Below are 27,127 nucleotides of genomic sequence, written 5' to 3'. Positions count from 1 at the left end.
AACATCTGCAAAGTTACGATGCTCAAAGTTCAATGCAAAGGGAGATATTTTCTTTTAAAGAATTCTCTGTTTAAGGACTACAACAAATGGCTGGTAGGGACTACATTGAGCTTCTTCCAGGGTTAGTGACATCACAAACCCTAAAATTTACATAAACCCTGCCCTCGAGAACATGCAACAAAGGGGGCGAGGCCATGTTGGGCTGCTTTAGAGAAGATAAAGATTTGTTGTAGTAGAGTGTTGTTACCATACTGTCATTTTACGCCGGACTGCTTCACAAACGAGGGTTCAATTCAATGCTGGATTTGCACTAAAGATTAACATGACGGCACATGCTAGTCAATGAGTTGAATCAACTCCACAGCAACTACATACATTTATCCACTAACCATTCAGAAACATCCAGATGCATTCTAAAAGTTGTAACTTCTTCCTGAGTCTCTCCATCAGTGTCCGACTCCGGTTTGAACAATGTAAGGCTGAACACCTTTACTGACATGACCCCATTTTGGCTGCGTGAGATTCTCCAGTTTTGTTGTTGTTGAGCAACCAAAGCGCGAGCTGTTAAAGCTCCGCCCTCTTCTGTAAGTTTATTTTATTGAAAGGAACATATTTACATATTCATCTAAACACTGCTCTCAGAGGCGTGGGCGGCGTCAGGATGTTCGCTAACAGTACATTGCTGCTCATGCATTTTGAACTTCTTTTTACCCCTAAGCGAAGAATGAAAAAACTTTGCCATGAGTATATCGGGGCCTTTAAGTAACGCACTATCTTTTGGAAAAGAGCTATAGAGACAATTTCTTTAAACACATTTACAGCCAGAAACAGACAGATAGGCAGACCAACAGACAGGTCCAAAGGGAGCAAAGGAGGAGCAGCTGACAAAAAGGAGACCACTAAGATCAGACCAAAGAGACGAATAAGCTTCCCACAGAGAGCTACGACTCTGGAGATGGCTTTGTAATTCCCCTGATTCTGAGAGAACTAGACAGTCCTTCATTTCCCATTCCTTTCATCCTGTCCTCTGAATTGCTCTTTTCTGACAGAACTGCTCCCCCTTAGCATTTATCTTAAGAGTTACAGCACAACTCTGCACGCTATGATCAAGATATGAGTTAAAATCAGGTTTCCTTAGTATCCAGATGACAAGACAGACTTGATTACCCATAAGGCTGTGTACAAAAGGCAACATCAGATATGCATACTGATTCGAACAAACAGCATCTATCTTGATAAGAGGACAAAAGAAACCTTGAAGGTTACCATGAAAAAAAAAAATCATATTAAACCCATCAGTTCATGTTGCCACAGGAACACATGGATGATGGTTTCTACTCCTACACGAATCAAATACATTAGCAGATTAGAAATAAAAAAAGACACACAAAACGAAAGCAAAGACACAAGCAAGCAGGGATGGGACACTGCACAAGCAGAAATAACAGGAAAAGAACATATTAGAATCAATTAGATTAGATTAAATTAATAACACATTAACTGAAAACATTAACACATGGCCTCAGGTGATGTTTTCCTTTAATAAAACGCAACAAGAATGTGCTTAAATTCCAATGTAAAATTATTACTACTAATAATAACAACAACAACAATTATAATAATTATTATTAAATAATAATTAAATAATGTAAAATTAATTAGAATTAAAATAAATGAAAAATAATCCTCAGTAATTAAATACAATTATTACTGTTGTTATTACTGTTATTACTATTATTATTATTTATTATTACTATTATTGAAGTTATTAACATATTATTATCATTATTATTCATTAAATACTAAGTGATTTAAAATGTGAAATTGTCTGCCAAATAATAGTTTTTCTGCAACAGAAAATTACATTAATATAGAACGTACAGTGCATATTTATAATGACTTTCACTGCGGCTCATCCAATCAGAATTTTAACTCTCAACTATTCATTTTCCAAGGTTGCACTTAAAACCCAGTTAGCATTTTGAGAGAAAGCAAGGGGAAGGAGCATGGCAGAGCAGAAGGGGGCGGAGTCCTTAATGACGAGTGTGACTTACTCAAACGCTTGCACACGGCCATGCAGTACTCCTCTGAGTCGAAATTGTTGCGGTTGCCGGCACAGCCTCCGTAGATGAAGCGCACACACTTCCTCTGCTGCATGTCGAAGTGCCAACGAGGCATAGAGGCACGGCAGGGGCCGGTCTCCGCCTCCAGAGAACACACAGCTAACACAGGAGGGGAGGCGCAGTTAGAGCCTCCATCCACCGGGGGGCAGCAATCAGTAATGCCCTTCAACTATAGAGCGCAACAGTGACTGCACACTTTTTCAGTGGCCTTGGGAACGGACATATTTTTTTCTATTTACTTTCTCCATAGATAACTATAACCATATTAAAGCCCATACCAACGGACAACAACGTTCTGTTTATTATAAGCTCCGTTCAGTTATGACTAGGGGTGTGACGAGACAGGTAGCTCAAAAGACGAGACGAGACACGAGATTGAGTTCACGAGAACGAGACTAGATGAGATTAACACAGTATTTTTAAGAAATCCTCAATAATAAACATGATACAGAGCTAAGAGATGGTTACAAATACACAGCCCAGCCTAAGATAGCTTTCATATTGGGAGATATTTGAGAGCATCAGGGAGCCGCTTTCAAAATGCGGGGGATTGCACGTACTCTGTGAATAGGGAGTGCGAATTCTACAAGATAAGACATTTATCAGACGCTTAGGCTCTGTTGTGCAACGAATCCTCCGCCATAGTCTTGTCAGTCATCTCGTCACGTGATCAGTGAACTCTGATTCTTGCTGCTGGGCTACGTACGGCTCTGCTGCTCATGTTGGATGAGCTGGATGGAACTGAAGCGACTGTTATCCAACTGAATTAAATGGTTTTTATTTTTTATGAAAAGCAAAACGACAGTGAAGGCGTAATGTAAACATAGTGGGGGCATATTCTATCCTAATTTCTCCCTCACTCTCCGTCGTGGCAATATCACGAGACAGCTTTTCACACGACGAGAAATCTCATCATATTTTAATCTCGCGAGATCTCGTCACACCCATAGTTATGACTGTTAAATACTCAAGCTCTTTAAAGTTATGTGGATTCTGATTGGCTGTCAATGTTTTTGTTGTTCATCAGAACAACAAAAAATTCCCTAAAAGTGATTCCAATGATATTGTTCGTCAGTGTCGTTATCGTTATAGCTGTAATGTGCACTTGTTTTCCTCAAATATTTAGAATAATTATTAAAACTTATAGTTTTATCTGTTGTTATAGTTATCATTCTTGGTGTGAACGGCCCTTCAGTATAAAATCAATGAACTTCACTGCAAAATATTCAGATACATACAAATATATAATAAGTTTGAGAGCGTAGGGAAATTCATTTGATTACCTGCTTCATGGCCAGTTGGCACTTCTGAGCCTTACCATAATTTTGTTTCCAGAACACTGACGTGTAGCTTTAACAGAATTATATATCTTTACTCAATCTTTCTGTTATACATTATTGTTAAAAAAAAAAAAAAAATTCTCTATGGAGAAAAAGAATGACATTTTTTACTTCTGGAACCCGACTGTTGCGCTATATAGGATGTATAGACAATGGCAAACAATAAAACGTACACTTAAATTCAGATATAATGTTAAAAAAAAAAAATAGGTCAATAAATGTAAGCCTCTATAGTGAACAGGACCAGAAATATGTATCAAATGAGTTGCTGTAGCTGGATGCATTGTGGCAGTCAGGAAATAAATGAAGGAAACAGTGTGATATTGACCTTCCACTTCCTGCAGAGTTTTGTCATCATCCTGGCTCTCGGGGATGGCAGCTTTCTCTTTCTTCACATCCTTTTCCTCACTGTCTCTGTCCTCCTCTTCATCCTCATAGACGTAGTGGTAGTCCTCCTCGTCTCCGTCCTCATCCTGCTCCTCCTCTTCTTCAGCTGTGTCCTCCTGAGTGGGCGGCTCACTGGCAACAGGCTCGCTAAAAACAAGATAAAAAGACAATGAACATGATTTTGAGGGAATGTTAAATTTTTTTTGGTCTTTTTGCATTTTTTTTTTATTTAAATAGACAGGAGCAGCATCCCAAGCTACATCCTACTCATCATTTAAAATGGTATTACTGCCAAAATACCCAGTATTTACAAGCAGATTGAATATTTTTCATAATTTTGGCTGTAAACCACTTGAAAAAGTAAGTCATGCAGGTTTGGAACTAAAATTGAAAACTGAAAATATACAAATAAAATCAAAATATTAATAAAAACTGTAATAGAATATCAGTGATACTAAAATAAATTGGTACATGTGGAACTATCCACACACAAAGAACAGAGTAATTCTGGAAAAAAGTAAGAGGCTTCTGACAGAATTGACATAAGCACAGTGTGATGAGAGGGAAGGAGAACACAGGAAACAGAGGGAAGGGAGGAGAACAGGTTGGAAGTTTTATGATTTATGGAAGTGAATCAAACAGCTGTCAGAGGTCAAAGGCATGGCACTCGAAAATATCCAGATGGTCAACCTAATTTATCCTACACAAACGCACACACAGCGTATGCTCTCACACATACAATTTTTCAGCTACTACTCCAAATGATAAGATATGACAGCTCACAGTCATACTGATACATCATCCTTTGATAAGTGTGCCAGGGGCGTTTGCTCTGAGGCGCTTTGAGAAGCTGTGCCTCCTCTAGAAATTTGGAGTAAATAATTGACAATACAAAAATGATGTCTTGCGAATGAACCAGTGTTTAGCAATCACCAATATTAAATTGGAGATGAACTTCCATGCCTGAGGCTTTGTTTAATGATGATCTGTTGATAAAAAGAACATCACTAGTAATAAAAACAGCCTAACAAAAATTATATAAAATAAACGTTTCACAAAATATGCTTTTTAATGTATTATTGCAGTCAGTTTTGAAGCAAAACATGCAACACGGGTTGTCAAGTGTTAACATGTTAACATGCACTAAAATGTTAGACATTAGACATTAACTGTTCAATTTTTTGATGGGAATTATTAGTTTTATTCAGCGAGGATGCATTAAATTGATCAAAAGTGACAGTAAATACATTTATAATGTTATAAGAGATTTCTATTTGAAAAAAGAAATGCTGTTCTTTTGAACTTTATATTCACCAAAAAATCCCACCAAAAGCTTCCACAAAATATCAACACTGATCATTATAATAAATGTTTCTTAAGCAGCAAATCAGCATATTAGAATGATTTATGAAGGATCATGTGACATACCATTACACCAATAAATTGCATTTTAAAATATATAAAATACATTAAAATAATCCAGGCTGTCAGCGTTTGTTCAGTGCTTGTTTACCCGCCGAGAACAGCTTCATCTCGACCAGTGCTTTAGGGACTTGCCGCTATCTCTTGTAAAAAGGACAAATACAAAGATCGCTTTCCTCAGCGGACATTCAAACGGATTTTTATAATAGATATAATATTATGGATATGGACCTTAAGAATTAATATTATATCAGACACAGTTAATGCTCGCTCAGGTGATCTCTCTCTCTCTCTCTCTCTCTGTCTCTGTCTGTCTCTCTCTCTCTCTCTCTCTCTCTCTCTCTCTCTAATACTGCGGCCTCGTGCCTACGGCCGAATCACAGCCGTGCTGATATACAGCCATTTCGCACAGCTACTTGTGTGATATTGCTCATATATATTTTTAAAAAACTATTTTGAATTGTAACAATATTATTTCACAATATTACTCTTTTTACTGTATTTTGTTTAAATAAATGCATAAATATATTTATTTTCTATGAACAAAAATTTTATATTGTCTTCTTGTTGATAGTGTAAGGTAAATTGTGGTAAATAAAAGGTAAATGAATATTCTTTAACTCAGAAACCAGAAGCGAACATTGGACTTAGAAACCAAACTCAGTGGACATCCATGGTGTCTTCTGAAACTTTCTAACACTACATTACCTCTCCTCTACTACTTCATCATCCTCATCCTCAACGACAGGCTCCTCCACTTCCTCATCCTCATCTTCATCCTCATCATCAATCTCTTTTGAGGGAGAAGCAGGAGGTACGGGCTCCTCAGGACGAGTAGACGGGCAGCAGACGTATTCAGTGCCGTGGAACTTATCGATGCCACAGGGAAGAAGCATGCCGTAGCTGTGCAGGACCATGTTTCCCTTAGAACAGGCCTAGAGAGAGAGAGAGACACACAAAGAGAGTCAAGAAATCCGATTCAATTAGAGCAAATGTGGTTTGAAAGGCCAGTCTGCTGTGTAAGAACAGCCCGAAGAAATTCAGCAGACCTCTTAAATGTCTGTCCCGGGATCAGTGGAGTCAGCGCATGGAGATGCTTTCAGTATGCACACACTGAGAATGAATGACGGCAGCTTGGGGTGATTTACAGTACGAACACAACATGCACTGTGACCACGTACACAATGCAGCTAAATTTGGTTGTGTCCTCTTCTACATGCTCAACCCTGTTTTGTACAAGTTTACAGCATTCTGCATCCAAAATCATTCGTGAAGAAGGTCAAAAACTCATGTTGACAGCTGTGAGATGCCTAAACATTGATAGAGTTTTCACATGGACTTAGTAGGTATGATGGTAGAAATGCACCACCTGCTAGAGATTTCACTATACTGTTTATAAGGACTGTGAGAATGACAAACAATCAGGAATCATGCAAAGAAAAAAAAAAAAAAAAAGAAAAAAAGATTTTTTTTTTAATGTTATTAACTCAAGATTCTCAAAGTGAAGCTGATGTCAGATTTATTCAGTTGTTATGAATATTATCTTTTGGTTTCACACATCAAAATAAATCTAAGTTAAAAAGGAAAAAAAAAAGAAAAGAAAATGAGATGAAGTGTATTTCACAAGTACTTAATTCTCAAGATTATCCAAAAATAGGCATTTACCACATGACTATTAAATATATAATAAATGTATATTTTTAAGTTGAATTTCCAGGAAGAATGATGTACTGGCGTTTAAAAGTCTGGGGTCAGTAAGATTTTTTTTTAATTCTACTAAATTCTTCTAAAAATTAATTCTATTATTTATCCAGGATGCATTAAATTTGTCAAATGTTCTAGCAAAGATGTTACAAAAAAAAAAAAAAAAAAAAAATCCATTTCAAGTAAAAGCTGTGAACTTTCTATTCATCAAAGAATCATGAAAAAATATATCACAGTTTCCATAAAAATATTAAGTAGCACAACTGATAATAAGAAGAAGTTCTTCTTGAGCAACAAATCAGCTTGTTAGAATGATTTCTGAAGGATCATGTGACACTGAAGAGTGGAGTAATGATGCTGAAAATTCAGCTTTGCATCACAGGAATAAATATTATTTTTAAAAATATATTTAAATAGAAATCTTTTTTACATTTGAATAATATTTCACAATATTATTGATTTTACTGTATTTTTCATTAAATAAATGAAGGCTTGGTGAGCATATGAGACTTTTCAAAAATACTGAAAAATCTTATTGAACCCAAAATTTATCAATAGTGTATGCGTGTCTCAAAATGTCTCTTTATTGTGCAAAGATTCTCCATTGATGTGTTTTTAACATTAACTACACGACACATCAAAAACCTCCATTTAGTGAACCAAACACAACCTCAGGATAGTAGGAGAGACCCTTTTTATCCCGTACCCACAAAGCATGACAACTTGAGGAATTCGAGCCCGCAAATGAACGCGGTTGCCAGACCCAAAAACTGAAAATGCATGAGAAATTAGAAAAGAGAGCACAGACAGCAGGGAAAAAGAGAGAGAAGAAGCAGAGCAGCATTCATGAGATGTGAGCAAGTGTAAAATGAACAGATCAACAGCACATATGGTGAGCAGCGCAGGTGTGTGTGTGTGTGTGTGTGTGTGTGTGTGTGTGTGTGTGTGTGTGTGTGTGTGTGTGTGTGTGTGTGAGAGAGAGGTGGTAGAGGTCTAGAGATTAGCAGTATTACAGCAGTACGGCTTATCTACTTATCAGGGTGAAATGTGAGGACTCAAGCATGCAGCAGGAAAGACTGTGAGAGAGAGAATAAGAGCGCAACACACTCGAATCTACAACTGAACATCCATCAATTTCATTGAGCATTGCATAGATGTAGAGGGAAATTGCAGTGGTTTGCAAAAAATTCTGTAAAAAAAAAAAATTGTTCTGTAGGGCCCTTTAATTTCAGAAATGTGGAAAACATGGATGGAATCGAGAAACCCAGTCATGAAAATGGAATTTACAGTATAATGCAGAACGTCACGGAATTTGGCAAATTTAGGATGAATAACTCAAAAGCAGGGCTGAACAAATAATCAAATTGTGATATGGACTAGTGTTTGTGAATATAAAAAAGCAAAAAGTCTGCTATTTAAATATATAATCTGCATGTTCTGCGTGTCTCTGTGGGAATGAGTGGAGCAATCATTAAATTGTCAGTACATTTTTATGAATTCAATTGATTAGACATGTTTTTTAATTATCAAAATTTAATTAAACCATTAAAATAAAATCCAGAAAAATCAAAAAGGAAAAAATGAATTTGGGAAAAAATAAAACTAAATTTGAGAAAATATCAAACAGAATTTAGGAATAAATAAAAATGATTTCATAAGGCCCTAAACACGAAATTTTTGGTAAACCTTTAATAAATTGTTAAATGTATGATAATAAATTTGATCATAAATTTCATGATTTCAATTAATTACACATGCTTTTTGATGACTAAAATTAAATTTAACTATTAAAACAAATTCAGAAAATTAGAATAGAAATTTTTTTGCAAAAAAAAATCCTTTCACTGGGCCCTAGTTTTTTTCACTGTGACCAAAAGTTAAAAGTTGGCACAACAACATCCATCAACCAATGACAATTTCAGTGAGGTGGTTGTAATCGTACTTTCAGCAATTCAATTTACTGAATTCCAATTTCAAACTGACGTGGCTCCTTATGCATCTTACATATTCCTTATCTGTCAAATCTCATTGGTCCAAAAGCTGTATATTAGATTTCAGTGTACAAATATTCAATATTGCCTATAACTCTGTAGCTTTGCATTCCATCTTTACAAATAATGTGTCAGTCCACAATAATTGCAGAGTACATGTATTATGTAATTAGTGGCGTATGTCTGTCTGTGGTGCTGGACATGACGTCTTACCTCTTTGGCCACACCGTGCCACTGCTGATGACTCACGCACATGTCCATACGCTCCTTATGGAAGAATTTACACTTCTCTGGCACCAGGAGGACGTCACTCACGAATTCCCCAACTGAAAACATAGAAACACACAGCACACAAATTATTGGCAAGGCTGAAGCTTTAATATCATGCAGCTGGTACAATGCAAACAGAAAACATCTAACACCCTCTAACAAAACAGAATTGCAAATTGGGGACTGCAAATAACAACACAGCTCAATAATTCATCAACACATGGTCTTTTGCATTCTATAATGAGCATTTTACAAATAGGGCAAGTGGCATCTGAACAGACATCTGGTCAGTACCAAGAGACAGAACAAAGATCTGGCGTGCACAGACCGTCCCGTCCACAGAAGAGAGAGAGCGCGAATAGCAGCAGGAGGTCTCACCGCATTCTTTAAAGAGAACTGAGTAATTCCTGATCATATCATGTTTTACATTCCTGGGGATTGTGAACACTGTGTTGCTTACAAACATTGCTCTGATTGTTTGAGCGATCCGACATATTAATACTGGCTCAACCAATGCTGCAAGTTTGGGGCAGGACTACCTATTTCTCTGAACAATGACAGATCGGGGTGCAGAAAAACTGACACTGAACATTTACTTAAAATGTAGGGGTGCACGATTTGGAGGGGGAAAAAAATCTAATTTTTCTAATAAAAATTGCAATTTATAATGTGAAAAAAGGGTTAAAGGGTTAGTTCACCCAAAAATGAAATTTCTGTCATTAATTACTCACCCTCATGTCGTTCTACACCCGTAAGACCTTCGTTTATCTTTGGAACACAAATTAAGATATTTTTGATGAAATCCGAAAAGTTTTTTTTTTTTTTATCCCCCATAGAAAGCAACGTAATTACCGTCATTTAAGGCCCAGAAAAGTAGTAAATACATCTTTAAAACAGTCAACATGACTACAGTGGTTCAACCTGCAAGTTTTTCATATTAACCAGCAAGGGTGAACTAACCCTTTAACAGTGCTTGTTTGTAGGGTTGCACAATTTTAATAACTGTCTTAATTTCTTCATTTTTAAATGTTAAACCATCAAACTTGTATTTTGATGGAAAACCACAGGGAGTGCTTAAATCTCCTCGTTTTTTGATAAGCTCTTCTCATTAAAAGTTTGGGAAGATGATTGGTGCATGTTGCGCTCCCAGACACGTTAAAGTGACCCAAAATTTAGAGCAGAGGAAGAGGCTCTGAGATGCTGAAAACATCAGATCATGAGCTGCTCGCATGTAAAAGAACACAGTGATTTGCTTCACTCTGAAATACACAGCGCATATATTTAATTTAATTAAATCGCAGCCTTTGTGATTTGATAAATCGCACTAAGCTTTATAACAATTTCGGTTTTATTTCCTTTATTTCCCTATTAGGAATGCACAGAAATTTTGGAAAGTGAAAGAGAAAATAGGTGAAAATCTTACAGTTGGGTTTGAGTTTGTCAATATTACACCATGTCCGAACCAGACGCGATGCAATAAGATTCTAGTGACAAGCAGTTTGTCGGTCCACACCAGATGCGACGCAACTACGAGACGCGTCAAAATCAATCAAAAACCACAGCCAATCAGAAGAGCGTAAGGGCGGGCTCTCCTGGGAAAAGCACGGCAATCACAACGAAATTGAGTACATAATCAAATTCAAAAATATTACACAATTTAAACATTTAAAGTACATCCTGAGTGACTGAAACAATCATATAATACACTTGTTTGTTCACGATCTGAGGTGAATTATCCATGGCTACTTTCAGTATGGCTGCAAAGCCGAGAACAAAATGATATTCAAATGGACAGTTTTACCAATAAATAAAGCACATAAACAGTACTTATGATCATCATTGCCATACTTTGTGGTGTTGTTCCAGCTGCAAAGTTGCAGAAAAATAGAAAAAAAAAATTCTAAAACGGAATCATCGTGTGTCGCCATCGTGGATGTTAGGACAAAAATTCACATTAACATGGAAAAGATACCTTATCGCACGTCGCGTCATCGCATAGCATGTAGTTAGGACAGTGACACATGAGAAACTATACTTATATTTTATTATATTTTACAGTTTTAGTTTTGATTTTTTAAATTAATTTAATATTTTTCAAAAAGATTAACCTATATGTTATTGTATAATCACATCAAATGAAGAAAGTTAGTAAAATCACTTATGAAATAAATCAAATTGATAGTCCAAACAAAGGGTTTCAGTCCAGAAGGTCCTGAATTTTTTGATGCAAGATATCTTTCCATCTTATTTTGATTATTTAGGATTGAATTTTGGGAGAACTGTGCCTTTAAGGAAATCAATTTGCACTAAACAAGAGTTAATGTATAAATGAAACTGGAAAGGGAGTGTGTGAGTGTGCAAGCGACAGCTGAGGAGCTCAGATGCCATCAGACAGGCCAGCACGGGATTGTGTGCCATATGCAGGAGAGTTATTACAGAGCTGATTTCAGGACAGCTGGGAGGCCAATCCGACCTCTGAGCCTGAACGACAGAGAGAGAGAGATTGAATCGGTTAATGACCAGAAGTCTGTTCACAATAGAAGAGGATTGTGACCGTCCACAAACTGCTCATTTAGCCTTTACCACAAAACAGGCCTGAGGCCAAATCAGCCTGAAACTAGAGAGCCGAGGAAAGGCGGACAGGAGAGAAAGAAAAGGCCCGTGTTTTGGAAAATGAGAGGGTTTGGAGGAAAGAACTGGAAATAGCAGAGAACACAGTTGTTGTTTGAAGCCTCTCCACACCATACAAACTCACACATGCAAAAAATCGTCCCAAATCGACAAAAAGTCCTTACATAGTTGAAAACGGCATCTTATTCACATTAACCTGAATGATTCAACACAGTCTTACTCAAACAACTCATTCAACAACCACTGCAATACACACCAATACCTGCTCTTGCCATTGAGACCTGTAGGGGCGTTACGGGTTCAAAACAACATGCTGTCGATCATCACAGAACATAACTTCCTTTCCAGCGTCCTTGCGCATAAGGTTATAGTGTTCACTGGCTTTAAAGGGGTCCTTGATTATGATTTCACTTTTTAAACTTTAGTTAGTGTGTAATGTTGCTGTTAGAGCATAAACAACATCTGCAGAGTTACGACGCTCGAAGTTCAATGCAAAGGGAGATATTTTCTTTTACAGAAATCGCTTTTTAAGGACTACAACAAATGGCTGGTAGGAACTACAACGAGCTTCTTCTCGGGTTGGTGACATCACGAACCCCAAAATTTACATAAACCCTGCCCCCAGGAACAGACCATGTTGGGCTGCTTTAGAGTAGAAGAAGAGTTGTTGTAGTAGAGTGTTGTTGCATGCCGTCATTTTACGCCAGACTGCTTCACAAACGAGGGTCAATTCAACGCTGGATTTGCACATAAGATTAACATGACGGCACATGCTAGTAAATGAGTTGAATCAACTCGACAGCAACTACATAAATTTATCCATCAATCATTCAGAAATGTCCAGTTGCATTCTAAAAGTTGTAACTTCTTCCTGAGTCTCTCCATCAGTGTCCGACTCCGGTTTGAACAATGTAAGGCTGAACACCTTTACTGACATGACCCCATTTTGGCTGCGTGAGATTCTCCAGCTTTGTTGTTGTTGAGCAAATGAAGCATGAGCTGTTAAAGCTCCACCCTCTTCTGGAAAGGGGGCCGGAGCAGCAGCTCATTTGCATTTAATGGGACACACACAAAAACGGTGTATTTTTGCTCACACCCAAATAGGGGCAAATTTGACAAGTTATAATAAATTATCTGTGGGGTATTTTTAACTGAAACTTCACAGACACATTCTGGGGACACCAGAGACTTATATTACATCTTGTGAAAAGGGGCATAATATGTCCCCTTTAAATGTAATGACAGAAGTCTGTTTGAACAGAAGAGGTAATCACAGTTGCCTCATGCAAGCACATCTACAGTATGTGGTTATGTATTCAAATAAGCATTTTATGCCTTGTCCCATAGGTTTCCATTGTAAGTGCATTACTGTAAATGATTTCTGCTTGTTTTTACAAGTTTGTCAAAAATATTTTCTGTGGCAATCGACAGCATGTCACAGATGCCGTCGATAAAGCTTAACTTGTATTGAACCCGGAACGTTCACAACACAATCTGCTATGCTGAAAAACCGTGTGGGTGATTCAGCAATTACATTATTTATTTTACAGCTGCAGAAGAAAAAGCAGAAAATAAGTACTGGCAGCGTCGGTAGGGCTGCATGCTGATGCTCGACTGCAATAAACAAGCTATCGCATTGATATCATGTGAAGAGCGAGGCAGTGAGGCAGAGAAGTGCAGCATTCTGCCTCTACAACTACACACATAAAACTACCAACCAAGAAATGGGAAATATACATTTTACAAAACACTATGCAAAACAACAGACATTATACAATGATTAACATTTCAAACAGAGTGGTATTCAACATTGTCGTCACATGACATCATTATGCTGCATGTTTAGAACAGTATCATTTAATTCCAGAAATAAAAATAGATATTGTGCATTTCACACTTTATATTAGATGTCTTTAACTACTATGTACTTAGTAGTATAATAATTGTAATGTACAATGTACTTATTGTGTTCATTTATTGCAAAATACTTTTGCTGCTATATGGGTAAGGTTAAGGACAGGTTTGGAGGTACGGGTGGGTTTAAGGGTGGGTGTTAAGGTGTAAGAGAAGGTCAACAGTATAATTATAGATGTAAAGATAATTTTACTACATATTATATGGCATATATAGAGCATATAGTGCATGGGTTACACTTTATTTTAAGGTGACGTAGTTACAGTTTACTTATTCAAATAAGTACTAAGTAATATTAATAAACTACATGTACTCGCTATAGAGAAGGTTAAGGTTAGGTTTAGGGTTAGTTATTTGCAATTATGCATCATTTACTGTTATTACTACAGTAAGTACATGTAGTAACGTGTAACTACATCACCTTAAAATAAAGTGTTACCCTTTTTTGCTGTAGACAACAATAAATGTTGCAAAGAATACTACTCTACATTGTTGACCTCACTATGTTGCAGATTTCAGCAAGTGTTGTCCAGTTATTTCTGAAACAAACAGTTATCTGGCTTTTTTTTTTAATCTTTTTGAGGAGGGGAGACTTCACTTTTGGCATTTTGAACAAATGAATCAAGAACGAGATCACGGATAAAAACTGCTCTTTTCTATTGCACACTTTGGCATTAAAGCAGATGATCAAACGTACTTATTCATCTACCACAATGCCAACAACCCAAAAGCACCATTAAAGCACTTCATACAATTTGTGTGCAAAAGTACGTCTTTGCAGTCATTCGTGAGCTTTGTGTGAGTAACAGAATTTTTGAGGGTCACACAATCTGCAAAAATTGCTTGATACACAGTGCAAGGTTTGAATGAAGTATACAATTCATTGTATGAGAAAAGAACTGCGAGAAGATTCTTCAAAAAATTCTCCGTTTATGCTCCATTTACAAAATAACAGCATACAAGTATGGAACGATGATGATGATGATGATGATTGATGATGATGAACACATGTATTTTCATTGTTGGATAAACAATTCCTTTGAAAACATCATTTAATTTATTTGGGTCAGACACACAAAAAGAGTGATTGATGAAAAGAATATAAAAAAGCTTTCAAAAGCCAAAAAGCAGGACGACATGTGGAATGACTCATTTGTGCACCCATGTAATCCCTGATTTTCCATTTTATATTAAACAACTGTGCATAAATTTGACTAAGCAGTTGACTTGTGAAGGCAAACTGCAGGCTCACGACATGATCAAAAAGCTCTTAGATGATCCAACAAAGGCTGAAAAAGAAGCGTATTATAGTTGGTAAGAAAGAGACAAAGCGGGAGAAAAAAAATGCTATAAAGAGGAACGACACAAAAGGATTGAGGCCAGCAGCTTTCAGCTTCATAGTTTATAGCCCAGTTCCTCTGCTCTGTCCCAGACCTACATCAAAGATTTATGGCTATTACACATTAAATGCAGTATTATCTCTCTAAAAATGATTTTCTTTCTGTTTTTATCTACTAGACGCTTTGGCTAGGATGGAATCTGCCTGCATCCGCGTCTGTTTTCAGAAACACTAGCATCAAATGAACTACTGTAACCTTCAGAGAGCTGAACACTGCTGATGTTTCTGTGGAGCAGAGCTGCTGTTGATGTAGCACAATCCTCCCTGCTAAAGAGCTGTTTATCTCAGCACTACCTTGTATTTGTATCATTCAGGACTATTAAGGCTAAAGAGTGAAACGGTCAGCAACTAAACAAACCCAAACAAAATACTGGAAAACGTCTGCTGACTGCCCATTAGGAGTTAACCTCGGCTGAAATGAATCAAGCCAGTGCTTGAAAGTGAAGAGCTAATGGTCAAACATAAGCTCTGCTCTCAGTCGAACAGAACAGCTTTGAAAACTCTTAACATTTCACTCGCAGATGTAATTACTGTGGTCATATATAACTCCTCATCTTAATTTCGATTGAGGAAACAAATGATCATGGGAGGACAGACTTAAAAAAAAAAAAAAAAAAAGTTTAGAATGATAGTTCACCCAAAAATAAAAAACTGTGTCATCATTCACTCACTCATGTCATTCCAAACCCATAAGACATTCGTTCATCTTCGCAGCACAAATGAAGATATTTTTATTGAAACCTGAGATTTATGTCCCTCCATTTTAAGTCCCATCCACCAAAAAAAACACTGTAAAAAAAAAAAAAAAATCCATATTAGTCTTCTGAAGAAACATGACCACTTTACCATATTTGATGTGCTCTATATATGTGCGTTGATCAATGCTTATATTTGAATAAAAGCTTAAATTAAATCTGTTCATCATATAAACCAGTTGCAACGTGGATTAAATCCAAGTTAATCAATAAATATGGATTTCTTTTATGTATTTATGAACGTTTTGAAGAGTCAACGTTTTTGGTTAAATAAACTTACAGTGGAGGAACAGAAATCTTTCAGATTTCATTAAAATATCTTAATTAGTGTTTTGAAGATGAACTAAAGTCTTATGGATTTAGAAAAACACAAGGGTGGGGGGGGGGGGGTGAACTATCCCTTTAAAGAAATATTTTACTCACCCTTATGTCATTCCAAACTCATAAGACTTTTGTGAAACATAAAAAGAGAAGTTTTGAAGAATGCTCACGCTGTTCTTTTTCATACATTTCTTCACTTTTTTTATATACACAAATTGATCTGAGACAAGTGAGATCCAATGGTTTTTAGTTTCATTAAAGGGTTAGTTCACCCAAAAATGAAAATTATCCCATGATTTACTCACCCTCAAGCCATCCTGTGTGTATACGACTTCTTTCAAACAAACACAATCAGAGATATATTTAAAATATCCTTGCTCCCCCAAGCTTTATAATGGCTGTAAAGAGGGTGCATTTCAAAGCCAAAACAATGTCATCCATCCACCATAAAAGTAATCCATACGACTCCAGGGGGTTAATAAAGACCTTCTGAAGCGAAGCAATAGGTTTTTGTAAGAAAAATATCCATATTTAAAACAACTATATAACTAGCTTCCGACAGACGGCTGTACGCATCGATTTGCGGCGAAAGAGTGACCTCTGATCGGACGCATGACGCAATGACAAACACGGAAGCTCAGAGGATAAAGCAAAACAAAACACCCATCACGAATTAGAAGTCTAAAATGAGAATTTATTTTAAGAGAAATGTCAGAGGATTTCGATATAAGAGAAGTGGAGCTTGAGCTTCTTGCCCAGCCATATTTGTTTGAACCGCAAGAGGCGTCTAAGTTTACGATACTCCTACATCCTGCGTCATACATCGCGTCAGGTGTTACTCATTTGGCGCAAGTGGACTTAAGCAGTATGCGTACGGTCATCCGCCAGAAGCTAGTTATTTGAATTAATAAAGTTTTAAATATGCATATTTTTCTTACAAAAACACATCACTTCACTTCAAAAGGCCTCTATTAACCCTCTGGAGCTTTTTTTTTTTATAATGAATGGATGAACTTTTTTGGGCTTCAAAATCTTCAAAATCTTGGGTGAAATAACCCTTTAATATCAAACCTGCCACTACGTGTCTTGCCACGCTAAGTTTGAAAATGTTTGTGATTATGAGATTTGAATACATTGGAAGAGTTGAACATTATCAGATGAACATTATAACAACTTAGATTTTAGGCTGTTCCTCAGACAACGCTATCATATTGCTTTGAAGACTAATATAGTGCCCAAGTTACATGGACTACTTATACCAAGTTCTTTTAGAGCTTGGCTTTCCCTGATTACTATATGCTTCCACTGAATAGAAAACACTCATGTCATACAAGTTTGAAATGACATGAGGCTAAGTAAATGCTGACAATTTTCTTTTGGGTGGTAAAATATTGTTTTAAGATGCTTTTGAAAGGGATGCAACTATTTGGGAGTACAAACGACAATTCTGTATAATCCTCAAAGATCAAGCCCCAGCATATATTCGCAGATTTCTCTTGAGGTTTCCACTGCGGTGAAAGACAGAGACACAGACGAGCTGCCCATTTCACTGCATTACAACACCAAACAAATCACTCTCTCTAATTAAACTCCAGAGGCCAGAATGTTGCTGAATCACAATGAAACCTCCTCATTAATAACAGTGGTAAAACCCCAGAGGCAGCGAGAGGTGAGAACACAAGGTGAGACCGAACACGAGCGAGTGTCGCTGATGTACCGTCTTCAATTCAAGGTTACAAATGCGGCTAAAGAGGAAAATCTCCTTAAACGCCAGGGGCTACTTCTCGAGACTCAGAATACATATAGTACTTGACTGCGGCAGAAGTCATGATCAACTGTGGACAGAAAACACCCACATTTTAGTGGTGTTGCCAAGGCAAGCATCGATATTACTATTTCTCATAATAGGTTAATGGGTTTGCATTAAACATTAGTCTGTGACTTAAATAGAAACTTAAAAGGTTTTTTCAAGTGATTCATATATAGAACTTTTAGGGGTTCCCATTATGGGATCATTTTATGGATTTAGTTTGAATTATTTTTTCCAATTTAATTAAATTTTATGAATTAAACAGCTTGTAAACATTTTCACTAGGAAAAAAAAAAAAAAACATTAAACATGAAAGTATTATGCAATCATTTAAGAACCTTTATGGCATAACATTTTTTTTATACCATTTTTTTCCTAAGAGTGGACAATTTGTGTTACATGATTAAAATCACTTCAAATAGTGCGGCTTGTTGAGAAGAAATGTGCTGTTACTATTTAAAGCAATCAGAGTTGTGAACAGTAAAAGGCAGAAGTAATACTAGCATCCACCCAAAACATCCTAGTAAATTATGTTAAAAAAAAAATCTGCTTTTGTTATGGATTTTGCAGCTGTTTCATTTTTCTGTTTTTATCTTCAGCCAATTTGTATGCTCCACTTCAGATCAATAAAACAGTTTCCATGGTGACTTATAAGTAGAGAAAGTTGTTGATGGAACAGTGTGGCGCTGCTATGAACTAAAACAGCTTTAGATTCCTCCAAACCCAGAGACTGTATTGGCTAGCTGTCATTCACTGCGAACGCGACACAGGAAGCACTGGACTGAAAGTGCGTCGTCCGCCCGACCCTGTCAATCAAACAGCAGCCGACATCAGGTGATGCGAGTCAACAGCTGCCGCGTCAGCTCAAACACACACACAAAACAAAAATCAGCCATCTTGGAAAGCCTCTGACAGTCGGCCCATTTCACAGTCGGCTGGCAGCGCTAATGGCTTTTTTCAGCCCGCAAAGAGCCACAACTCAATCATCTCCTACGAGAGAGGGACAAACACGGGGAGGAGATGAGGAAAAGGCAGGGACAGGCGGACGACAGCTTTTCCTCTGAGACGCAATGAGATAAATGTTATTTTTCTTACGTGGATCAGAACAATTGGAAATTGGGGACTGGAATCATTTATTTGCTTGAGAAAATGAATAACAGTGAGAAGTTATTTATGCCTGGTGGTTACTATAGAGTAAGTCTCTGACTGTAGCTTTTATAAATGTATTTGTATGACTGACAATTTATAAAGGGGTTGAGTGCCATTTAATTTTTCACCAAATACACACAAAATACATAATGTGATCCAAAAGTCTGAAACCACTAGTCAAAATGCAGTTATTATTAAGTAATTATTAAATTATTAAAATACAGCAAATATTAAGTAGCACAACTGTTTTCAACATTGATAAGAAATGTTTCTTGAGCAGCAAATCAGCATATTATCATGTATATATCTTCATATATTATGTGACACTGAAGACATCACAGAATAAATTACATTTAAAATTATATAAATATAGCATAATTTATATATAGATATATTAAAAGAAAACCGTTATTTTAAATTGCAATAATATTTCACAATTTTTTTTCTACTTTATTTTTGATCAAATAAATGCAGCCTTTAAAAACATTAAAAAAAAAAATAAAATAAAAAAATTGTACACACTTATGATCAGTAGTTTATGTGTGCCTCAAGATGTATGCCTTATTATGCAGAGATTCTCCATTGATGTGTTTTAGTGTTAACAACAGTATGTCATCGCAAACATCCAGTTAGTGAGTGGGACACTATGAAGTGTGAAGAAAAAAGAAAAGTGAAGAAAGAGTGCTAAAGTGAGTTTACAAACTCTGACAGTTTAAACCACCCAAATGACCAAGTTGCCATTGCCAATTGCTGGGAAAACTCCTGGAGGAGAAAGCAATGTATTGTAGCCGTCTCTGCGGCACAAGAAGCAATAACACACACTCACAGCCCAATGGATCTCCACCAGCCTCTGTCTGGAAGGGGAAATGGGATTTTGCTTTATTACTATAAAGTTCTCCACACAATAATGGCTTTTCACCCCACTGCCACCTTCCTGAGACCAGTGTTGTGCTAACTGAACTTTTTCGTTTTTTTCAAGATGTGTGACAGTAATATAACGGAGTTTAACTGTAGCTACTTTTTCCAACAAGTAGTGAAATAGAGTCACAATATACAGTATTTTGTAAAGGGCCTCAATGGAGCCTGTAGCCATCAAAGAAAAGGAACCATAACGGCTACCTGAGCACCAGTTTAGGGACTAAATCTGATCTGTAACGTCTTCATCTTGTCACTTTCAACTGCTATTCTGGGTTCTCAGATGTCTCACTTCCACAATGGCACCTTTAACCCCATGAGACATTCTGGATAATTGCCCGTTTAAAAGGACAACAGAGCTATCAATCAAACACCACTTACCCAAGCACTTGTAGGGGACCACGATGTGAGCGTGTCCCTTGCACTGTTTCTTGTCCTTCTTACACCAGTTCTCAATCTTGACTGGCTGGTTGGCTTCCACCACATTTGTGATTTGCAGCTCAGGATACATCTAAAAGGAAGAGACCAGAGAGATTCAGTCTGAACTGTAAGCGGTGATCCATGCTTCAAAATCTCTAGACGCCATCTGCTCATGTATTGGAACTAACACAAGATTTACTCTCTCCTGAAATGTATTAAAAGGACATCGATGAAAACCAATCTCAAAATGTACAGGGAGGGTATTGGTTTTTTGCAGCCAGCCATACGACAGATGAGAGACATGACATTTTTAACCAAATAGTGTTTTTTTTTTGTTTTTTTTTTTAATATACTTGTGGGAAAGGATCTTTTAGTGTACAGTGTTGGGAGACTTATTGCTTTTATAAATCAGCAGCAATAGCAATATTACACAGCAATGACTGAAGATAGTTAAAAACATTTTCCATTTGTAATTTTTTTTCAGCAACATTACTCCAGTCTTTAGTGTCACAGATCCTTCAGAAATCATTGTAATATGCTGATTTGCTGCTCAAGAAACATTTCTTATTATTATTAATGTTGAAAAGAGTTTTTGCTGCTTAATATTTGTATAGAAAGTGATACATTTTTATAAGATTCTTTAATAAATAGATAATTCAAAAGAACATCATTTTTTCCAAAAAGAAATATTTTGTAACATTATAAATGTCTTTACTATCACGTTTGATCAATTTAATGCATCTTTGCTGAATAAAAGTGCTAATTTCATATTACAAAATATCTTGCTGACCCCAAACTTTTGAACAGTAGTGTCATTTATAATATTAGAAAATAATACATATAAAAAAGTTAATTTCAAGTCAGTGTGAAACCCAACCTATGCATTTCTGAGTGAAACATGATATAAGGGAAGATTTTATCAACCATGGATTGATTATATTGTGAAAATTGGATGCTCAAGAAGATTGTAAGGACTGAACCAGCAACTTTTTTGCACCTTATCAAGATGCTTGAGATAAGTGTCAGCTAAATAGCAACATAATTTAATAGACATATTTATGCTGTGTAACATTATTTTACCTCCTGACAGTATTGCAGCACTCCTTCTTTGGTTCCGATGCAGGTTTTGGATCCAGTAGGGTCCGGTTCCCAGCGACCAGTCTGAATGTTAATGTGCATGTTAAGTTTGCCGCAAAACATGGCGACCTGTGGCTCTGCAACGGCAAATCCGGTACCAGCGTTAGCTGCCAGCGCCTGGAAAAAAAAAAAAAAAAAAAAAAAAAAAAAAAAAAACAGGAAGAAAGGTGTGAGAAAGAATAAAAGAGTTTAGTTCAATAGACACTCTTATTATAGTCCAACAAAAGCTAAATATCAAACTGGAGTTCTCTTATAATGACTGATTGGATTCAGAGACAGACAACAACAACAACAAAAATAATCGATTTTTTAATAAAATCAATAATTGAATAATTTTAATCGATTAGTTGTTGCAGCACTAGTTCGAACACATACGACCACATGAACGTTTACACCACGAAAACTATCCGTCGAATGCGTTTTCAACTACCTCTGGAAGTGGTTGAAAGCGGACAAGCTCAAAACGCTTTACACCCTGTTTATACCTGTATTTAGCATTGTCCATTTGTGATCCAATCGACAAAAACAAATCTTAATACCAGGTGTAAACAGGGCCTAAAATGCATATATCTGCTAAAATGTTTATACATACTTGTGTCAACTTTTACCCTATATGGCTACAAATCAAATACAACATGAACTTTGTTTTCATGCACTATATAAGAACAACATCCCATCCGTCTATTCTCATAAGGAAAGAGATTATACAGAGTCAGCAGAATAAACATAATGAGGACAAATTGAAGCAGATATTATCTCCAAAGACATATTCCTTGTGCTCCAGGGTCACCGTTCACCCTATCAAACGGATATGAATTAGATTTGGTTTGTTTGCTTATACATGCTTAATCGCACTGAGAGTTTGTCTGTCCCATCCATGCTTGTTCTGAGCACACGTTTATGCCTCAGAACACACACCGTGACCTTCCTGATGACTCATTGAAACGCTCAAAACACTCTAGGGACAAAACGAAAATGTCCGACAGACTCCAAACGCATCATTTCCTGTCGATGGCTGATGCCCACTTTACTGCACAACTCACAGCAGTGGCACCGCTGCTAAAAATTTACTGACCAGAGCGCAGGTAACAGCAAAAAGTTCTGGACGGCTGGGATTTTCACTTGGTAAAGTTTTTGCAGTGATAAACAGGTTTCTCTTTCATGTTTGACATTAAGGTCATAGAAGGTGTGAAAATACATGAGGATTTTTGCATTTCATAACCAAAAAGCCCTAAACCTGGTTTCACTAGTTCAAACAAAATCCCCCACCTCTGTGAAACAAGTGAAGTTTCCCTCCACTCTTGCCTTTTTGTCCTTCCTGTAGATAGGAGACACTCTCGTTTAAATCACCATGTTCTTCCTCTTTTCCCAAAACGGGAAGCAGCTACACCCGGCCTGTCATTAAAGGTCTACACAAACATTTTTCGACTATGATGAAAGTTAAGATTCATTCCGAGTAACTGTAAGATTACACTCCTAAAATGTTAACAAACTGGTGTAATCACGGGGCAATTAGAGAGGCGTGCATTTTACCCAAACCTTGTGTTCTTGGCAGTCTGAAGACAAACACAGCCTGAAGAGGTGCGGGAGGTCGGGTCACGGCCCAGACATGTTGAACTTTGAGTAGCATGTCGCAACACAGCAATCAACTCGCTTTGTTTGCATCTTCACACAAACACATTTGAGTATATGTATGTGTAAGTGTGTATATATGGGGTTGGTATAATTTTAATGTTTGTAAAGTCTCTTCTGCTCAACAAGTCTGCATTTATTTGATCAAAAATACAATGAAATATTATTACAGTTTAAAATATTTTCTACGTTAATAGAAATGTTTTCTATGTTAATATATTTTAAAATGTAATTTATTCCTGTGATATCAAAGCTGAATTTATCATCATTACTCCAATCAGTGTCACATGATCCTTCAGAAATCATTGCAATATGCTGATTTGCTCAAAATACATTTGTTATTATTATCAATGCTGAAAACAGTTGTGCTGCTTAATATTTTTGTGTAAACCGTGATGCATATTTTCAGGATTCTTTGATGAATAGGAAGTTCAAAAGAACAGCATTTATTTGACAGAAATCTTTTCAAACATTGTAAATTAGTTTTGATCAATTTAATGCATTCTTTCTGAAAATGTTTTGTAAAAATATTAAAATAAAATAAAAAAAATACTACAATAATCTTTGTGCTGACACCATACAAACACTCTTGAGTAACTTGTTTATAAATCAGTGTAACATCAACTTGCACATTTGGCAAAAGTTTAGTAAATAGGCAAATCATCCAGCCTTTAAAATGGAGAGAAGTGTGAAAAGAGAGAGGAAAGGAAAAGCTGGATAAGTATGGAGAGAGAGAAACAACATTGTAAAACAGCCAGGAGGAGGGCAAGGACGGCCCAGTAAACCACACACAGTCAAACAGCAGACGAGACAGCTTCATCTTTCCACCACAATACCGTTCAGCCACACCTCCCTGCCTCATTGCTTCCACTCGGAATACGCTCTGCTCCGAACCCACACAAATCCTAGTTACTTTTCAACCTCTCCCTACCAAAATTAACCAGTCATGATGGATAAAATCGAGACCCATCACATATTTTTTCTGTTTCACCAGGAAATAAGTCTGATTTGGAAGTAAAACGTGTTGTAAAAGATGCTTTAAGATGAAGCCCTGGGTAATTAAGCTAATCAAATGCATTTTTAAGTAGTATATGCATCCTAAACCTGCCCTTCAGTGGGGTAACTGACAGATAACCCAGCTAAATCCCTATAAATCATTACTACGCAAAACTATCATAAAAATGGATTACACATAATAATGGAAACATTACTCACAGTAGATGATTTGAAGTCTGACAGTAATAGGCTTGAAATAAGGCAGTGAATTTATTACAAAAGCGGCACTTTGATGGCTGGTGATGCTTCAAAGGGGATGACTTTAGAGGTGAAACTTCTTTAACTGAGATTTAACTTGCCTCAAAATTCATACCTTAAAATAGGGCTGTTTATAGGAGTGTTTTTGTCAACAATACTGTAGTTTGATGAATATTATGGATATATACAGGGACAAATATCCTCACGATCAATCGAAAACTAACCCTATAATCAATATCAAGTTGACTTGTTACCAAAGTACAAGTTTTTAAAATAAAAAATTAAAACAAAATGTTACAGCTTCAAAATAATTGTTTATATGCTCCTCCTAACATACATACTATTATTAAAATAATTATTAATAAGTAAATAAATAAATAAATAATATTTGAATTAGTGCTGTCAAATCGATTAATCACATCTAACATAAAAGTATGTTTAGATAATATTGTGTACACACATACATATATACACCCATACATACACACATATATTATATATACACAGTCATACACAGTCAAACCAAAATATATTCAGACACCTTGAACATGTCATTCATTAATACAGTTTATTCACTATAGTTTAAAAAAAAATGGTAATAAAATATGACAAGATCTCAGAGTTAAACTGTGTCAGAAAAAAATTATCTTAATTATGTCAGATAACACTTAAAGCAAAACATGGTCAGGTCAAAGTGTCTGATTAATTTTTGGACCCAAACTTTTATATATTGGTAGTCCACTGTATGAAGAATTTTTGGGTATAATATGTCACAGTTTACTTAAATGAACTATAGTGTCCTGCACCCACTAGTTAAAATTATATCTATTGTCTGAATCATTTTTGGTATATATATATATATATATATATATATATATATATATATATATATATATATATATATATATATATATATATATATATATATATATATATATATATATGTGTGTGTGTGTACACACACATACATAAACACAAACTTTTATGATAGATGCGATTAATCGATTTGACATCCCTAATTTGAATACTTTTAAATTATACTATTAAATAAAAAAAATAATAAAAAAAAAACCATGTTAAAGCTACAAAAGAATAGTATATTATGCTACTAACTAGGGCTGGGCAATATGACCAAAATCTTATATCACAATATGAGTAATTTTATATCACGATAACAATATACATCACAATAGTTATTTTTGCTTTAAATAAGATTTTTTACGATATCAACATTCTCATATCATTGAAATTTCATATTTATCATCAATTTCAATATAATTAAAAAAAAATTATTAGCATAAAAAACTCAAGCTTACTGAAGACAAGTAAACTGTGATAAAGAAAGAGCAAAGAAGAAAATGTATAAAGTCCCTGTCCCTTTAAGACTGACTGCACCAATCCATTAACTCAAGCCTTGTTTTTCTCAACTGTACCTTCACTAAAGACATAAATGGCTCTGTTTACTTGCAAATACATGGTCACTTTGGCACATAGGTATGTGTATTTAACCGTTCAAGCCCAATTAGGCATCAAAAAGCACTCAGTTCAGTCCTCACGCGCTCTATGAGCAGCGACTTCATGCCGAGCGTCTCTCAGACGGCGCTCTTCAGTCTCTTCAGAGAGCGCGTGCATATGCTGAAATGAGCTGTCTTTCGCTGCTAATTGCACTTAAACGGTTTAAAACTACTTGTTTTTAAACAGCAATGCTTAAAAACTCATGCAAATTATAATCTTTCGTGACCGTGCAGCATAGCAACCTCATGGGAGCGTAACTGTGACAGAGACGATAGTCCAAAATCTCTACCAGTTGACAAATTTCAACCGATGTTGTGGCAAAAATCAACAGGACTCTTACCGCATAAGAGACCTTTGTCTTTCAAAGGTTTTATTTCTTGCAAGTAAAGTCAGAGAGTCATACAGAAACACAAGTAGCTGCAGAGTATAAGACCAAGAATGAAAGCTTCCCCTCACTTTTATATCTCTAACCTCCAAGGCTGAAGCCTCTGTCCTTTTACCATATTAGGAACACTTCAGTGTTTTCCCACGTGTCACCCTAAGAATGCATACTTAAGCACTTCTGAGAAAAACAAAATCATTTAACCATAAGCATATAAGTATCATCATAAGACATTTTTCAAAATTTCCCCAACACCGGCTAATCGTGTCTACCAGTATATCGCCCACCCCTACTTATTGTGCTTAATACACTTTAACGTCGAGCACGTCTCTAATTCGCGATCGCCTTCTGAGAGAGGCAGGTTTCATGCGTGCACTTTGGCAGTGTGCCAGTCAGTGCTGAGTGCTGCACCGACTTCCTTTTCAGGATATATTGCGCTTATAACTCTTAACATCAAGCACGTCCCGCTCTTTATATTCTCATTCATGCATTTCATCACTCTGAAATGTCAACAGTGCAATATATTTACATACTACGATATATACACGATATAGCAAAATCTGTAACGATAGACATTGTTTCGTGGTAACGATATATATTGTCATAGCGCACAGCCCTACTACTAACATTAATTTTATGCAATTTAAATTACATAT

At 36.2% G+C, this 27,127-nt stretch overlaps 1 protein-coding gene across 5 annotated transcripts in view; it reads right to left on the bottom strand.

The window, feature by feature from the left end:
* aplp2 (amyloid beta (A4) precursor-like protein 2) overlaps positions 1–27,127 on the bottom strand; it is an 88,392-nt gene that overhangs the window by 24,364 nt on the left and 36,901 nt on the right. For 4 of the 5 annotated variants that reach the window (XM_051871340.1, XM_051871342.1, XM_051871343.1 and 1 more), the window contains exons 2-7: positions 21,632–21,805; positions 20,513–20,642; positions 9,181–9,293; positions 5,981–6,207; positions 3,792–3,997; positions 2,055–2,222 (exon numbers count right to left, since the gene is read on the bottom strand). In XM_051871340.1, the coding sequence (XP_051727300.1) occupies positions 2,055–2,222; positions 3,792–3,997; positions 5,981–6,207; positions 9,181–9,293; positions 20,513–20,642; positions 21,632–21,805 (1,018 nt within the window). The remainder of the gene's footprint in view (positions 1–2,054; positions 2,223–3,791; positions 3,998–5,980; positions 6,208–9,180; positions 9,294–20,512; positions 20,643–21,631; positions 21,806–27,127) is intronic. The other variant, XM_051871344.1, reaches the window with a different exon arrangement.

The sequence above is a fragment of the Ctenopharyngodon idella genome, chromosome 18 (genome assembly GCF_019924925.1).
Source record: "Ctenopharyngodon idella isolate HZGC_01 chromosome 18, HZGC01, whole genome shotgun sequence".
In the NCBI taxonomy this organism is placed as follows: Eukaryota; Metazoa; Chordata; class Actinopteri; order Cypriniformes; family Xenocyprididae; genus Ctenopharyngodon; species Ctenopharyngodon idella.
This window is presented reverse-complemented; position numbering and strand designations above follow the sequence as displayed.